At 33.6% G+C, this 18,031-nt stretch overlaps 3 protein-coding genes across 3 annotated transcripts; 1 reads left to right on the top strand and 2 right to left on the bottom strand.

Annotated features, from left to right (window-relative positions):
- Positions 1-416: 416 nt before the first annotated feature.
- On the bottom strand, positions 417-851 carry LOC140838952 (uncharacterized mitochondrial protein AtMg00240-like). Its single transcript, XM_073205581.1, has 2 exons — positions 701-851; positions 417-655 (listed from the first exon to the last, which is right to left on the bottom strand). Exons 1-2 carry the CDS (start codon positions 849-851, stop codon positions 417-419), a joined length of 390 nt encoding a protein of 129 aa, XP_073061682.1.
- A 6,929-nt stretch (positions 852-7,780) lies between these two features.
- LOC140837760 (uncharacterized) lies at positions 7,781-8,653 on the top strand. Its single transcript, XM_073203870.1, has one exon. It carries the CDS (start codon positions 7,804-7,806, stop codon positions 8,542-8,544), a length of 741 nt encoding a protein of 246 aa, XP_073059971.1. The 5' UTR covers positions 7,781-7,803; the 3' UTR covers positions 8,545-8,653.
- A 4,242-nt stretch (positions 8,654-12,895) lies between these two features.
- On the bottom strand, positions 12,896-13,868 carry LOC140838953 (glutathione S-transferase T3-like). The gene is made up of 2 exons (XM_073205582.1): positions 13,192-13,868; positions 12,896-13,148 (listed from the first exon to the last, which is right to left on the bottom strand). Exons 1-2 carry the CDS (start codon positions 13,866-13,868, stop codon positions 12,896-12,898), a joined length of 930 nt encoding a protein of 309 aa, XP_073061683.1.
- Positions 13,869-18,031: the final 4,163 nt, after the last annotated feature.

An 18,031-nucleotide genomic window follows, 5' to 3' on the forward strand; every position in this document is an offset into this window, starting at 1 on the left:
ATGCTCAAAGACAACGGTTTTATAGAACCGTTGTCATTGATCCTAAAAACCGTTGTCTTTGACCCCCCAAAAGACAACAGTTTTATAAAACCGTTGTATTTTGCTTAAAAAAACGCTCTACGACCACGGTTTTAACTAAAATCGTTGTTAAAAAACCATTGTTAAAAACTTTTTAACAACGGTTTTAGTTAAAACCGTTGTCGTACAGGTGTTGTTGATTTAAAAATTTCTTGTAGTGGACGGGCATATTGTCACAGAAACCGTTGTCTTTTGCTTAAAAATAACAGCGTAGCTGGGCCATGAACCTGAACTCCCATGTCATGCAAAAGACCAACAATCCAAATTACTTCACAGTTGGTGGTTGCCATTGCATGGTATTCTGCCTCCGCAGATGATCGTGAAACAATGTTTTGTTTCTAGGACTTCCAAGATAAGAGTGATGCCCCTAGTTTAATACAATAACCATTAATTGAACGACGAGTCATGGGGCAAGCAGCCCAATCTGAATCACAGTATGCTGTAATGGAAAAAGAATCAGTAGGTTTCAACAGAATTCCCTGGTCGGGGCTTCTTTTAATGTACTTAACAACTCGAATGGCAGCATCCATGTGAGATGCCTTCGGATCATGCATGAACTGGCTGAGAGATTGAACCGCTTAACAAATTTCAGGTCGAGTTATAGTTAGGTATATCAACCGACCAACGAGGCGCTGATATTCATTCGGGTCAATCAACAAAGTATTTGCAGGAACATTTCTTTGAGCTTGCTGCATACTTGAATCGAGTTCATGGCTAGTGAAGTACTTTCTGTTCTGCTCCATAGGAGTATCAAATGTTCTGGCCCCTGCCATACCTGTGTCAGCTGTGGGGACCCGGAAGCTAATTCATTTCTTAATCGTTCTTGGGAATAATTGGATCAATTAAATAAACTGGGTCTAATTTTTTTTTAAATACATAAGTGCGGAACATAAGATAATAAATCTAATATACATGTCAAAAGTAAAAGTACAAGTCTTGTACAAATACATTAAAGTCAAACTAGGATTCAATAACTATACATCAAGTGCTGAAATATATTCTACTTATGGGTCCGATTCTCCACGCTAATATTGATCTCTCATCCTCTTCTTGACCCTGATCCTGTCCCACCTGTTGTTATGCACACATACAAACACAACAACAGCCGGATAACTCCGGTGAGAATAACATTCTCAGTATAAACAACGTATACATGCAATAATATAAAAGCATATAAGAAAGCATAACAATCATCAATAACATGTAGCAATCTGAAACATGAAATGATAAAAAACTATAACTCAAACTCATATCTCTGACTCGACTCTGATCTGGTCTAGTCTAGGGATCCCGGTTCCCGGACGTTGGTATAACATATCGAATATCTGCAATAGAAGTTGATCTACTCCTAAGCAACATCGATATAACCAAACATCCAATGCCTAGGCACCTCTGCCAATGACTCGTTCTCGTAATCTATCCTCGATTCTCTGATATTCTATAAGTCAATAGAATAAGCATATACATTCAAGTAATACAAGGTAGTAAAACAATAACAAACAAGTATGTGATTTAGGGAAACTCAAGTTAATTCTAACTCAAGTCGTATCTCCCGGTTAACATTGATTTATACCTTTCTTTCGTCGAGGTTTCGGCTCTGTTATGTCTTTGAAATATTCGATATAGATCCGGCATAACATATTCGAGGATACAATATCAACAATACCCCAATCAATACCAGATATAATCAGAACTCAGTCTAATTCTGTTTTGACGGCATAATATCGCAATCTTGTGATATCGGTAATACAAAATCAGTATATACAAATCCTAATAACTCATAATGAATCAACAAACATAATTTGATATCAAATCTTTATAATCTCAATCAAATAAAATCTGATAAATCATAACAATTTCATACGGTATCTGTTCTTCGATCCGGTTTCGATTATACGATGTCTAATATCTCAAGAACACCATATATTGATCATATATGATTCCTTCAATATCATCTTTTCAAATCATATCAAAACATAAGAAAGCTTACGTCCTTGTGAAGACGTTAACACGAGGAGTATGAAACTAAAGTCGGATTCCAAATCGGGCGGACGGATCTCGTAAAATCAGAATTATAGTCTTCAAAGAAACTTGAAGCTTTTCCTTGGAATCTCTCGGTTTTCTCTGAAGCTCTGAAGGGGAATGAAGAGTATGTATATATGTATGTATACCAACTTGCATGGTAAGGACACGTCTTATTCTTCATACATATCAAGCGGCGCTCGTGCGGTCACTGATTACCGCTCGGGCGCATAACACTCTGTCTAGTTGCTATTCTTGTTGTACACTGGTGCTCGGGCGGTCATTTTCTACCGCTCGGACGCCAGACATTCTGTCCAAGTACTCAATTTGTGGCGCACTGGTTCTCGGGCGGTCATTTTCTACCGCTCGGGCGCCAAACATTATGTACAAAAATGTTGGTCCATGTACCGGCGCTCGGATTTTCCACTCGCATCTTCCTTTTGCTCCTGAAATCTCAATTATGTTAATTAATCAATGTCTGATTACAGTGATAAAATCTCGGGCATTACATTTCTGGAACTTTCACAAGCGGAATAGTCTTCGTTCTGAGTTGATTTTTTTTACGATAAAATTTCTGGATCGGCTTCTCGAAGTAACTCAGTGTCTCATCCAAATCTGTTAATTAATCAATGTCTGATTACAGTGATAAAATCTCGGGCATTACATCATTGATGAGTTCCAAAGCGTATTTCCGTTGATTAAGGTATATATTCTCTGTAGAACGTGTAACTTCAATGCCTAAGAAGTATTTGAGATGCCCAAGGCCTTTAAGTTGCAACTTGGAGTGAATAAACATTTTCAAATTTTGGATTGCTACTGCACTGATTCCTGTGATGACAATGTCATCAACATACACTACAAGCAAAGTAATTGAAGCATGATCTTGTTTAAAGAACAAGGAGTGATCATGTTGAGACTGACAGTAACCACATTCAATCATGACAGTTGAGAATTTCGCATTCCATTCTTGAGAAGCTTGTTTAGACTGTATAACGATTTTTTCAACTTGCACACCTTTCTCTCCCCCAGGATTTTGTAGCCCTGCAGAAGATTCATGTAAATATCCTCATCCAAGTCTCCTTGCAGAAATGCATTGATCACATCCATTTGAAAGAGGGGCCAATTATGGATCACAGCCACATTGAGGAGGCAACAATTGTCACAATCTTTGCAGTGAGAGAAAAAATGTCATGGAAGTCAATACCTGGTTGCTATGTGTATCCTTGCGCCACTAGATGAGCCTTTAATCTTTCAACACTGCCATCGGATTTATTTTTAATTTTGTATACCCATTTGCATCCAATGGGTTTCACTCGTGGTGGTAGATCCACAATATCCACATATGGAAGAAGCAAACCGAGTCAAGAACCCATTCTTGATTTGTTCCCTCTCTTGCTACACAAAGAACTCATCCTTTTGAGGCTACATTGGCATTTCCATGATCATTTTTCTCGTCCAGATTGTGCTTATTGAGATCGGGACAATCTATTTTGAAATGTCTGTATTTTTTGCACATAAAACATTTTCTTCTATCTATAGATTTGGATCTATTAACACATCTGGGTTTAGATTCTTTCTTTTTATTTCTACCTCTGATATTCAAACCTTCTGCTCACACATCAACAACTCATTCTACTCGTTTCTTGAGTTCTTTAGAGAACAATGCTAATTGCACTTCTTCAAGAGTTAATGTTTCCCTACCATAGATTAATGTATCTGAAATGATTTCGAAATCACTGGAAAATGATCTTAGGAGAAGCAAAGCTTGATCTTCATCTTCGATTTTGATGTCAATATTCTCAAGATCTAGAAGGATCTAATTGTTAAAATAATCAAGATGGTCTTCCAAAGATCTCTCTGCCAACATCTTGAAAGTGTATAATTTTTGCTTCAAATACAATCTGTTTGCCAAAGATTTGTTCATGTACAAGTTTTTCAATTTCTGCCAAATTTCCACAACAGATTTCTCCTTCGAAACCTCCCTCAAGACTGTCACCCAGAGATAAGATCAGGGCATTGTGAGCCTTATCGAGGAGCCTCTTCTTTTCTTTGTCGGACATTGGTTCCAATAATTTCTTATCCCCCTCCAGAGCATCCTCAAGGCCTTGATGTACGAGAAGAGCTCGAATCTTGAGACGCCATATCCCGAAGTCATTCTTCTTCGTGAATTTATCAACATCAAATCTCGCAGACGTCATTCTTGAGGGATACAAATTCACTAAGTATTGTTAAGAGAAATCCAATGCACGGTGCGAGAGAGATTGAAGAAGCCAAATAACTTTTATTCAGAAGTTATTCGTGAAAAAAATGTGATTTTACAATGGTTCCTCTTTTGTATTGTATGTGATCCACTTGCTCATACACAAGTCAACAGAAAATAGTAACTTAAGCGTAACTAAAACACCTAACACTAGTTAATTCAATCAGGTAGTTAGGTTCCTTCATTGACTCTAATTGTATCTTCAAAATCTCGGCCACCATCTCAACATACACAAAACAAAATTGGATCATTTTACTTTCTTCGGTACATTCTTCTTCATTGTGAATATAGATGATGTGAAAGCTATAAATTACGCTTCTTTTTTTTTTATTTATGTATGTGATCATGCGTTTATGGAGTCCCGATTCCCATGCTGTGTTGTGTCTCCTGTCCTAGCATGATTTTAATATTTTGAACGTGCTTGTTCCATCTTGTGTTTGGATTAGAAGGAAATGAAAGCGCATGCGTCGATGCGAGGGTTTTTTTTCCAGATCTGTTCAGGTTAATCGTTGGTTGATTAGGACTTTAATGACAGCATAGTGGGTGAGTTCCGCTCATTTCATTGTTGGAAGTTTAGATTCCATGGTCATTAAATATTTGTCAGCTGATTTCTCTATGTATATTCGAGCTTTGCTGCTTGTTTTCTTATTACTTTTAAGAAAAAATGGAAGAATTGTACGAACCAAGATTTTGCAAGGGACCTAAGCCATGTGCTTGGTTGGTCACAAAAAGGTTTTGCTTAGGCTCCAGAATTTGCTTTTGAAGCTTCATTTGGTTATGGATACGCATCAAACTTCTGTTTTGGGTGTCACATTGACTTTTTTCTTCACTCACATAGTCACGGTGTATTTAGCCATTCTTTGACATGCATGATAAGGGGTAATTGATTTCTAAACTTTCATTTATCATGTGTTTGGTGTGCATGATTAAAATTGTGATAGGCTCGTTCAGCCCGCACCTGGCCCGTTCTGTATGTATTATCATCATCTTGTTGATGGTTATATAATCTTTTGGGAGACAAAGGATGATGTTTGATTAATTTAAATTTTCCTTTGATATCCTAAAGTTCAAAATAATTATAAATTCAACAAATTTAATGATATTTAAATATAATTTTAAATTTGATTAATATTATAAATAATCTAATTACTATTTATCATATTTTAGTTATTATTATATTATTTTTAACCATAATATTATAATTGTTTTTAACCATTATTTAACTTTCAAATTTGTATTAGTATTTTAATTATCACAATAAATACATATGTATGTTATTATCAAATATTAATTATTTTCTATAATATTAATTGATTTTTTATTTGTTTTCGGAAATTGAAATTAATGAAAATTTAATAATTAATATAATATTTTAATTTTATTTATATTTTTTAAAAATAAATTAATTCTAGAAATTTTATTTATTTATTCAATCATTTTAACAATATATTACTAATTAATATATGATGAATGTATTTTAGTAATCATAATATAATTAAGAAAAATAATCAAACAAGTTAAAATCATGTCAAGTATCATATAATTTATCATAATGTGTTATTTATCCTTATTTTTTATTTTATAATCTCTCTTATTAGATATCATTTACTTATCCTATCAAACGAACCAAACGATGTCTTAAGGTAATACTTATTGTGGATTTTAACATCAAATTTAGGGCTGTATATCTCGTGAAAATAAATTGTGTGAGGTTTTTTTGAGGAACAATAATGCTTTTATTAGATTTGACAAAATGAAGTGGCAGCTTTAATATTTTGGAAGATTTTGTCTGCTCAAATGAAGGCGGAGGGAGGAAATACAGTCTGCTGATAAAAATTGTACATTATTCGACCATGAAAATTGACGTGGGGGTGGACACCTTAATCTGGTTGGCCGACTCAATTATTAGAGCTGGATAATATTTAGGCGAGGAATTTTTCGAAGAAAATTCATAAAAAATGGTTTCTATTTTACAAAAAAATAAATTAAAACATTAAAAAATTTCAGGGTAAATGCTTTTGTGAATAAATTTGTTTTGTTTTTACCATTTTTCCCCATTTCGTGCTCAAACCCACTGATCCTTCTTGAGTCAAATCTATAATGACAAAAATTTGTGTGCGACAGACTTATGAGTCATATTTTGTGAGACAGATCTATTAATTAGGTCATCCATGAGAAAATATTACTTTTTATGCTAAGATTATTACTTTGTATTGTGAATATCGGTAGGATTGACCTGTCTCACAGATAAAAATTTATGAAAACATCTCACAAAAGACCTACTCATCTATAATAATAAACCGAGAATCTACGGTTTGGTACTTGTTATCGTAAAATTTTGGAGTAGCATTTTCTATGAATTTTCATTTGTGACAAGATAGTTCGTTCCTTGGGACACCTTGTCTCTTTAGGCAGAAGAAGGACTCATTTTGTATTATTTTTTCGTCTGTTAATCACATGTGATATGTTACCGATTATTAATTAAAATTGTTTTACTTTGTATTTAAACAAGGCATGGCATCAAATTAATTGAGACCACTACTGTTGGTACGATAATCCTGTTTTAATTATTTAACAGAACATAATAATAATCTAATTTAAATGACAAAAACTTGTGTGTGAAGATCTCACGAGTCGTATTTTGTAAGACAGATATCTAATTTGGGTCATCCATGAAAAAATATTACTTTTTATACTGAGAATATTACTTTTTACTGTGAATATCGTAGGGTTGACACGTCTCACAGATAAAGATTCGTGAGACAGCCTCACAAGAGACATACTCTTAATTTGAAAATAAATCCACTCATAATTTATAATATTTTTGAGTTGCCATAAATGTATATTATAATTGGATTTTGAATGCTGGTAGGTTTCGTCTAAAATTTAAGATATTTGAGTTATGAGATATTATCGACCCATCTATTTTAGTAAAAAGATGAGCCATACCGACGTGCTTAATCCACTACTCGTCATTCATAATTGATGCTGGATAACAAATCGGGGTTTTTTTGCAAATATTAGCTCGTCTCGTGGCTGGATCCGGTTGAGAATTAGCATGTATTAAGACCCAAAGGTAATCTGATTTGAATTCTTACCATAAAATAATCGATTTAAAATGTATAAAAATTTAAATTTTTCTTTGTAAAACATTGGAAAGTTTTGTTTTCGGTTTTTGGGTCTCATAAACCAAGCCGACAAACTAACCATAAAATTTGGCCTACTGATAGAAAAAAGCTTAACCAGATTATAACCGGCTGGGTCGAATCGTGAAAGACTCAACTCGACCGGGTTTGTTTCCGAGTTGAGTGCATGCGATCATTTTGCTGCAAATGTAGGCCTTTAAATTATTATATATATATATATATATATATATATATATATATATATATATATATAATCCATTGGTCTTCTCTTTAGTCAAGCTTCTCCGTTCCATTTTCATGGCGGAAAGTTTAAGAGCTCTGAGTCCCTTTACAGAGCACAATTTGGTTAGGGAGACGCTTTCTTTTCTCTCCTCGGATCCTCTCTTCTTGACCTTCTTCACTTTTTACGCTGTCATCCTCCTTTACTTCCCATCTCTTTTCCTCAGCTTCGCGCTCTCTCCGGTGCTTATTTCCACCGCACTTCTCTTGCTTTCACTCCTTAGATTCGGCGCCGCAGCCCAAAACCCCGTTCCGCAGGAAACAGAAGCCACTCATGGTGGCCCCGATTGCTCGGAATTCAATCCCATTGAAACAAGATCGCTGTTTTTTGATGATCAGGGCCGTACGAGGATGCCATGCGTATCGGTTGCAAACGCGAAGCATGAGTTTGTTCCGAGCCCTTATTTTACAGATTCTTTCGTTGAGTGGGACGTCAGGGCGCCGCTGGAGGTCATATACGAAGAGTGCGAAGGCCAAGAGGCGGAGGAAGACGAAGCCGTCTCTCTGGAGAAGGGAGAATCCCAGATGAATGACTTACAGAGATACGCGTCTCTGTCGTTTTTCTACCCAGAGTCTGACACTGACAATTCGTCGGAAGGGGATTCCACCGCCATCTGCGAGTCGCCGGAGAATTTGTTCTTCCGGTGGGAAGATGAGGACGATAGAGACGGTTTGATCGAGATCACCCTCGACGAGAAGAGGATGGGCGAGGTTGATGAAGATAACCTGATCGAGATTGATCTCTCGACGGTGAGATAGAGTGCATTTCCGATGCGGTGACTCGGATTTGCCGGCGATGACGATTTAGGTTTAATTAGGTGTAATTAATTAACGTTTACAGCTGATTCATTATTATTAAAGAAAATAAGTATGTCACTCACGTATATGTATAAATATAAAAGATCGTTCAAACCAATTTATATTTTAACATAAAATTAATATTTTTTTTATAAATGAATCAACTAAGAATTAAGAGATGTTGGGCTTTGGTTTAGAGTAGTGAGACGATCTCACAAATCTTTATCTATGAGATGTGTCAACTCTAAATTAAGATATTCACAATAAAAATTAATACTCTTAGCATAAAAAATAATAATTTTTTTTGGATGACTCAAATAAGATATATGTCTTATAAAATATGATACGTGAGATCGTCTCACATAAGTTTTTGCTTTGAAAGGTTTATATCCAATTGAGGATTTTAGTACCGTTGGTATCCAATCAAGGATGGAATTGAGCAATTAATTAATCATCAATCCAAGGCTTTTTCGTAAGGAGTGATTTGCCCTCGCATTTTTTTGTTTTCAGTCTATATTTGAGCTTCTACGTATGTTCGAGAATGATAGTTTAACATGGATCTTGAACTCGACTTATGTCCCATAGGATGATTTAATGATGTGATCGGAAAGTTGAGACACAATTTTGAGGATGATCGTCAAATTGTTCTATTGTTTTTGTCTGTCATTTCTGATTTAATGATTAAATGATGACTGAAATCCATCCGACTATAAAAAGATTCGACATCATATTGCAAAGTTATTGTTCTTTTACTCATCCCTAATGGGTATGTCTCAAATGTTATTCAAGACTCAAGTTTACGGAAAGAGCCCTTTTTTGCCTTTTAATTTATGGGAAGAAACTTTTTTTTTCCTTTTTCTAAATCATGGAAAGAACTTGTTTGTGTAGCACTAGGAGAAAGTTGTTCTTCCAATGTCAACTTAAGATAACTAAAAGGTAAAAAATTGTGTGAGACGGTCTCACGGGTCGTATTTTATGAGACAGATCTCTTATTTGATTTATCTATGAAAAAATATTACTTTTTATGCTAAGAGTATTACTTTTTGTTGTGAATATCGGTAGAGTTGACCCGTCTCACAGATAAAGATTCGTGAGATCGTCTCACAAGAGAATTACTCTAACTAAAAATGCTGACATTTATTATTACCACTCACACAAACCATTTTTTTTTTCAAAATATGTGAATGTTACTTGTTTTTATTTATTTTTAGTTGAGAAAGATCTGTTACAATCGGATCATAACTTATTCAAAACTTAAAGATTTTGATATCAGAGTCATCTCTCTTTTCCAGATCCAAAAGCCCAAAGCACTACTTCTTTATGTAGATAACTTTATAGGGAAGGAAACCAGGCAAATCCTATGCACTTTATTGGAAACCACGCAAATCCTATGCACTTTATTATGAACATCAGTGGTCACTCTTATATATGAACATCAGAGGATATTACGCACATACATGTAAATATATATATATATATATATATATATATATATATATATATATATATATATATATATATAAAGAAACGAAATCAATATATTTTCTCCATAAATTTGGCTTTCTTTAGAAAGAGATATATCTCTAAAGATATTTATGTATAAAACACGAGGGGTCTAGTATACATATGGAGCATGAAATGTCAAAAAATGTAGGCTACAAAAATAGGAGTGAGTCTCATGTGAGACTCTTTCACGAATCTTTATCTGTGAGACGAGTCAACCCTACCGATATTCACAATAAAAAATAATACTCTTCGCATAAAAATAATATTTTTAATTGATGATCCAAATAAAAGATTTATCTCACAAATACGACATGTGAGACCGTCTCACACAATTTTTTGCCAAAAAATAATGTTAAATATATTGTCGTATTTGTATGCATATTTCTCACAAGTATCTGAAATCAAATATTAAAATCAAGAAAATTATATCATCTGATAAACAAGTATTTGGAGTTTATAACCTAACGAAATCCTTTTTATAATTTGGTGAATGATGTGATTTATGTTATGTTTGGAGAATTTCATGTTATTTCGAACCAAAAACAACGAAGAGATTGGGGGTTTGTGGAAGTGAGAATCACGCAATTGTTGGCTTTATGTATCTTATTTGTAATCAATCAACTTCAATCTAAATTGTGTTTGCCACTTGAAACTGAGGTTATTTAATTTAATAATCGAATATCAATTAATATAAATTGATGTGACAAAATTTCAACTATATTATATTAATTTTTTAGTAGCTTAATTCATGTATCTTTTGGTTTCTTTATCTATATATTAAATTTTTTTAAATTAAATACCAAGCTTATTAATAATGATATAAAAACTAAATTGTATTATTTCAGTTCTCTCAAACTTAAAATAATATTAAATATATTATAATTATAATCAAATCTTGTTTTTGAAAAATAACCATGTGAAATATAATGGACGAATGGATACATTTTTTTTATATTTTAAGTAAAGAGTTAATGTATTTATATTATTTTTAAAATATAGATATATTTTTTTAGAATTTAATTTATATTAATATCACTCTTTATTATAAAAATAAAGATAGTTCAAAAACTAAATAAAGAAAGGATTGATTTATTGCAGCAAAGATTGAGAGACAAATGTTCAAGTTGAAAATTAATTAGAATACCACTTTCCACTCTATTAATTTAAATATTAATCAATTCATAGAATAAAGATAATACTTAATTTAATATATATTTAATTATAAGAATTAAATATTCTTAATTGTATTTCTCACAAAACTTATTAATATATATACTTTATATTTATTATACAATTTACTATCCACCACGTGATGGCTTGACTTGAAATTTTCTAACTCCATTTTAATTTTTATTGAGCTGATATCAAATCAAATTGAAAAGGCCCAAAAAGATAAAAAAAAGTAGAACCTATTTACGACTATTTTTATTGGACCATACAAAAATACATACACATACATGTATGGGCTATAAGGGTTATGCTTATGCAGTCAAACAGTCCAGTGGAGAACCATAGCCTAAAATTGGTGGTGCTTTTTTTTTATTATAAATATGATATTGTTTCAAGATAATATAAATGTCCGTATTACTGACGAGATTTGAGCATAAACCCGAGACTCGTTTATCTCAGACAAAAAAGTACAAAAAACACGATTAAATCTGCCTAAATAAATTGATGGTACATTTTGAGTGCATCAAAGGATGTTTTCCTATAACTTCAAAAGATATTTGATGATCTGCTTACGTCCTGACGATTAACTTATTATTAGTTCTTTCTAATCTATTTTCAGAGAGAGAACGAGATTCTGAAATACATGAAAAAAGCAGTGTTCTAAAAAGTTCGCTTAAGCTTGAAGTTCGACAATAACGTCTCGCTTCGGAGAAAAGCGGAAAAAAAAATGGTTAAACTGTAGTTTGATCGAATTAAGCGTAATTAAGACGTTTAATTAAGTGTGCTTAAGCACAATTAATCGCATCTATAAATTTTTTTTTTGAAGGTATGTCTTTTTGTTTTAAAATAATAAATTAGGTTTATAATTTAGATGATTATTTTTTAATTTTAATTATGATTAAACATGTGTGATAATGATTTGACAAATATTTAGCATTTTTTAATGCGGTCTAGTTGCAAAAGCAAATAAAGATTGTAATTTTGAGATTTTAATGCTTTTATAAATATGAGAATTAATGTATCAGACTTAAATTTATCATATTTATATATTATTTTATCTATTTATTTGTTTGAGATAATTACAATTACACTAAAGATAAAAAACGTTTTTTTATCCAACTATTTCTTTTTTTATATATATAAAACACAAAACAAAACTCGACCAAGTTCACCAGGCATATATACTATAATCACGTCAACCAAACTTAGGGCATCCGCATCCGTCGGAATTAATCCATGTTAATAACTCTCCATCCCATCAAAAATGATGGGGTCCACGAGCCACATATTCATTACATTAACACTTCCCTATTATTAACACACACCCACATTCATTTAATTTCAACTTTCATTATTTATGGGTCCCACTATCCACTTACTCATTTTTTTTTATTTTTAATATTTCAATATCTTTCTAATATTTTTAAAATTTTACAACAAATATTACTAAAAATAAATAGTTTTATTATTTTAAAAATAACTTAATTCCAATATTCATTAAAATATTATTAAGAAATGAAAAAAAAGTTGGACTCTTTTATTTAAAATATTATTCAACACAATCTCTTTAAAAAAAACACAAAATATAAAGAAAACGAATTACGATAATTGAAACGAGAATTACATCAATCGAAAATTACATATTCCATTTCTCTCTAATTTGGTCACACAGATGTTCATGAACTATAAGCTGCTTCGGCGTCATTTGTGAAGTGTCTTTCGAAAGGATTTCGTATTGCTTAAGCAAATATTTGCTCTTTTTAGCTTCAGATTTGTTCAAAGCCGCTTTCGCTTTCATCTCCTCTATTGCAAGTTCTTTTTGTTTCCATTCAGATTCGTTCTTCTTTATGTCTGTATACTGAGTAAAACTTTCGAACAAACTGTCATATCTGGTTGTCAAATCCTCCATCGATGATTTTGCTTTGTTTTTACCTTTTTTTTGCGGCTTTTTGACCAATTGGACGAATCTCTTCTTCATTTATATCTAAATCAATACTCGCAACTTTGTTCGATGAGGTGTTGCTAGCCCCCGACTCTGAGATTCTCGCTTTCTTTGTACCAACCAAGTGATCATCGGACTGTGGACTAAACAGTGGACGTGTTTTCATGATTCTCCACACATGCTCCAGATTAAATGCAACTCCATTATTTTCATCACGATATTTTTCATATGCAAACCACAATATGTCTTCATCACTATGGCCGCTTCGATAAGTATTGTAAACACTATTATAATTTGCGTTGAAGCGATTTACCTTTTTTTGGATGGTATTGTGCCAATGAGATCGAATCACGTTTAAAGCTCTCCGAGATGAACCGGCGGGACGATTGTCATTGTAGTAGTCCGCAACACGTCTCCAGAAATCATTCCCCTTCTGATCATTGCCGATGACTGGGTCATCACTCATTGTGACATACGATCTCGCTAGTAGCTCGTCTTCCTCCTTTTTCCATATTATTCGCTTCTTCATACCCTCAACATCTACATCAGCATTTTGCACATTTTCGAGATCAACTCGTGTTTCACGGTCGGACAACTGAGTCTCTGGGACAAACGTAGGAGTTGGCGGCTCGTTTTCGATTGGTGGATTGTGGATTATATAATCCATAAAAATAAGGCGGCATGAAATCTGGGTTGCCTATACTTTGCCAATATTCAGGTGTAGGCGGTGGATACGGATCTCGGGAGGTGTAATTTGGATGATTCGAAGGATTTTCATAACCTTGGAAATTTGAAACAAACGGTCAATTTGGAAATTGTGGTGGATATTGTGTAGAAGAAACAAATCGAGGTCGATTTTGTGAGTTCTGACTATTGTCACCCATTTCGCTTAAAAATATGAAAAGATAAATGTTGTGGGATGAATTTGTAGAAATTGATTAGTATATATAGTGAGTAATTTCGAATATAGCCGTTGGTGCATAATTTTGCCGTTTGAAAATAGCCGTTGGTGATAATTAGCGACGGTTTTTGAAAAACCGTCGCACATAGCGACGGGTGTTAAAAAACCGTCGCAAATAGCGACCTTTTTTTAAAAAAAAACCGACGCTTTTCACTTTGCGACGCTTTACGAAAAACCGTCGCTAATTTGCAATGGTTTACGAAAAACCGTCGCAAATTTCGAAATAACGCCGTTCATTCTGATGAATTTCTTGGCTGACATGAGTTATTAATTCTTGCGCCCACCAAAAATTAATGGGTGTTATTAACACCCATTAACCAACCAATGTGGGTGCCCTTAGGTCTGGAGCACTTAATAGGTGTTCAGAGAATGTATTCTAATCATGAAAAAAAATATTGACCCTCTTGTAATAATTAATACCGGTCCTACATTTTCCAAAAAAAGCCAAAAGCCCTAAATAATTTACTCAACACCAGATAAATCGTATGATCAAATATATATATATATATATATATATTTATATATATATATATATATATATATATATATATATATATATATATATATATAAAATCATATTTTGAACATGTTTACATGTTCAAAATATGATTTTATATTAGAATACATAAACATGTGTTTTTAAGGGTTATTCGAGACGTGGTCGAATAACGGAGATCGGGGATCGTAAAGGGAAAATATTTTTATTAAATAATTATTTTAATTATTTAATAAATGACATATTTAATAAGTGATTTTAGAAAATGGTGTTTAATATTTTTATTAAACCGTCGCTAACGGTTGTTTACTAAACTGTCGCTATTAGTGATGGTTAAGCAAAAAATGTCGCCATTGGCGACGGTTTTTGTTCAAACCGTAGTTATTTTAAAAATTGTGACGGTTTTATTAAAATCATCACTAAATATTCTCTAAAATCGTCCCTAATTAACAATGGATTCGGGGCGTCGTTTTAAGGTCCAAGGGTAAATTGAGAAAGTTAGGGTTTCAGAGAAAAACAATCATTTTACACCTGAAAATGTTAGACGTCCTGGCAGTATCCTAAATGTTGTAATGAATGTTAAACTGTTTATTTTGAAAGTTATGGAATTTTATGAAGTAAAACGACATGTGCTAAAAGATGTGTTGCATGCTTGGTTTAAAAGAAAAATATTATATGTATGAATTTTTATAATTGATGGATACAATAAAAGGATTTGAAGGAGGTGACTTGATTGTGACTAATACGAATATGAATACGAAAAGATATGATGATATGTAAGGTCAAGGCTCAGTTGACGGGTAAGAGAGTCGCTGATGTCCCCGCCCTCTGGTACCATGGTTATACGTAAAAATTGATTAATCGACTAATAGCTAAAACGAAAATCACAATTAATTATCTGAATTCAATAAAAGGAAAATGTATACGTTTATGATGAAAGAAAAAATGTTTTAAGTTATGCATGTTCATGAAAAGATATTTTATTAAAAGTATTTTTCCACTATTGCATGTGAATGTATACGTATTACTTGCTATCATGGTTAAGGTTTGCTGAGTAAATAGACTCACTAGGTGTGAATGATGCAAGTGAGAATAATTTTGATGATGATGGAGGACTTGATGGAGGAACTAGCTGGACTGATGGTGCACATAACCCGAGGACGATGCTAGTTTTTCGCACTTTTATGTTTTATAGTACTTTAAGATTTTATGATTTTTATGCTTTTGAGTAGTTTTGAGATGATTTAAAAGTTTATACTATTTTTGAAAAATACTAGTTTCAGATTTTGGTTTGACGATTTTATGTTTTGCACTGCGTTTTGGAGTTTGAGTAAAATAGTTGGTGAGTTATTTTAAAAATGGCAAAATTATTTATATATATGTATGAGTAGGATCGGCCGAAAGTTTTTTACGAAAAAAAAAATTTCTCTAGTATATTTTAAAGAAAAACGAGTAATAGATGTTTCAGTTCTCTTATATTTAAAACACTTGCGTTGCGTCTTGTGTACGAGAAAGCGGTACATCAACAACTACACAGAGAGAAGAAGAGGAAGGGAAAATGAACTTTGTACATCTCCACATGAACCAAAACCCTAATCCAAAGTCATGTATCAAAGATTCAGTTGCCCATGTAAAGCAAATTCTTGAAATGGAAATGAAAGAATTCATGGAACACATTTTCATGGATGATGGCATGCCAAAATCGTGTCGACACTTTCACTTATCTTGCCCGAAACTGTTTCTTATGTTTTACATCTCTTGCAATTTTGATTGCAACACAGCACTTGATGACAACATCAAGAAAGCCATTTACCTTTCTATTCGGAAAATCCCTGAACCTGAAACCGAGCTGCTGCAGCCTAACTGCATAGAGAGTAATTCCGAACCCAAAAAACTGTTAGAGTAGATGCCCTACAAGTCAACTATTGACTAGAGATTTTATTGACTTAAGTGTAATAAACAATCTTTATTTTAATATAATTCATTATTTCATGGTTTGTTATTTCTATATCTGTATACCCATGTTATCAAACATAGATAAAGACTTTGATTATACTTTAATACAAATGAATCGTAATTCGATGTTGAAACTCGTTTGTAAATACTGTATGATCTAAATTCGTTCCTAGTCGATTCAGCCGCCTAAAACATGGATAAAGGTTGCTTGAGCTCGAGACGCATATGTGATGTTGTGTACTGCGTTTCTTAGTAAGGGCATAGAGATGTCCAAACATGCAGATGGGTAGTCATATGATGATTATACCGAACAACCCTCCCTCGGACTTTCCAAGTGGTTATCATTCATCGAGAGGATAAGTCTGTGGTTATGATTATACAACATTAGTCCTTACGACCCGGGACAACACTAAGGCTCTATATGCTAGGGCTGTGCTTTGACTCGTTTACCGGCTCTAGGAGAGTCATCAGGTGGCGAGGTTGGGTACAGTTGCGACACATATAGGAGCCAGTGCATTGTAGTCGGGGATTCACCGCTCACCTACGGGTGTTGATATCCTATGTGATCTGATGAAATAATAGTGCATAGAATCTCTGGCCAGAGTACGAGATGTACGTTGGAGAAGGAGTTCTCCAAATAGTACACGCGATGCCACTATTATTGTGGGGCCCTTAGCTCCTAATCGTTATTACAACACAATTTGATTAGGGTTAAGTAATCACAGCGGAAAACGAGTTTAAAATTTCTTTACAATGAGCCCAAAATATCTCTTCTGATATTTAAATACTAAAAATAGTATCTAAATTCAAATCATAAAACACGCCCACACATAATCAAAACCAATCACATACAAACAACTCATATCCCCGGGACATGCCCCGGTATATAGATACATATACATATATACTGGGAACAACATATAAAACCTCAACTCAACAGTGGCTCCCTCCAGAAGTACCCTCTCCGGTCTCCTGATATCCTGGAGTACCTGCCATTGTCCACACACAAAGACAACAACAGCCCCCCTTGGGGGTGAGCAAAGCTCCGTATGGAACAACCAATCATATATACTACAGATATCTGAACAATGATATATGGTATGCAATGCATGTATGTCGTGGAGGTATCAGGTCAAATGCCCATCCACTGAGCACATGTCAGAATCAATCGAATCGCTATCAAATCAAATCAATGCTCGAGCTGGCACACCGGCCGATATGGGAATACATATATGATAGCGTCGACGAAGCGCCATCAATCCCACATCTCATATCCAATCATATGGGGCCACAATTGTCTATGCTTTACGGGTCATATAATACCGGCATAGCGATTGTGTTCACAAACCCCGGAATCCAATCAAATCATATCAGGGTATCCAAGGATCATAGCTCAACGTGCATGTCATGTATCGAT

Source organism: Primulina eburnea, chromosome 8, assembly GCF_022965805.1.
Source record: "Primulina eburnea isolate SZY01 chromosome 8, ASM2296580v1, whole genome shotgun sequence".
NCBI classification, from domain to species: domain Eukaryota; kingdom Viridiplantae; phylum Streptophyta; class Magnoliopsida; order Lamiales; family Gesneriaceae; genus Primulina; species Primulina eburnea.

Excerpts from the sequence above, each read along its gene's own strand:
- LOC140838952 (XM_073205581.1), bottom strand. The coding sequence starts at position 851 with ATGGCAGGGGCCAGAACATTTGATACTCCTATGGAGCAGAACAGAAAG. Across the intron at positions 656-700 it reads TGAATATCAGCGCCTCGTTG|CGGTTCAATCTCTCAGCCAG; the intron begins GTCGGTTGATAT and ends AAATTTGTTAAG.
- LOC140837760 (XM_073203870.1), top strand. The coding sequence starts at position 7,804 with ATGGCGGAAAGTTTAAGAGCTCTGAGTCCCTTTACAGAGCACAATTTG.
- LOC140838953 (XM_073205582.1), bottom strand. The coding sequence starts at position 13,868 with ATGGATTATATAATCCACAATCCACCAATCGAAAACGAGCCGCCAACT. Across the intron at positions 13,149-13,191 it reads CAAAAAGCCGCAAAAAAAAG|ATATGACAGTTTGTTCGAAA; the intron begins GTAAAAACAAAG and ends TTTGACAACCAG.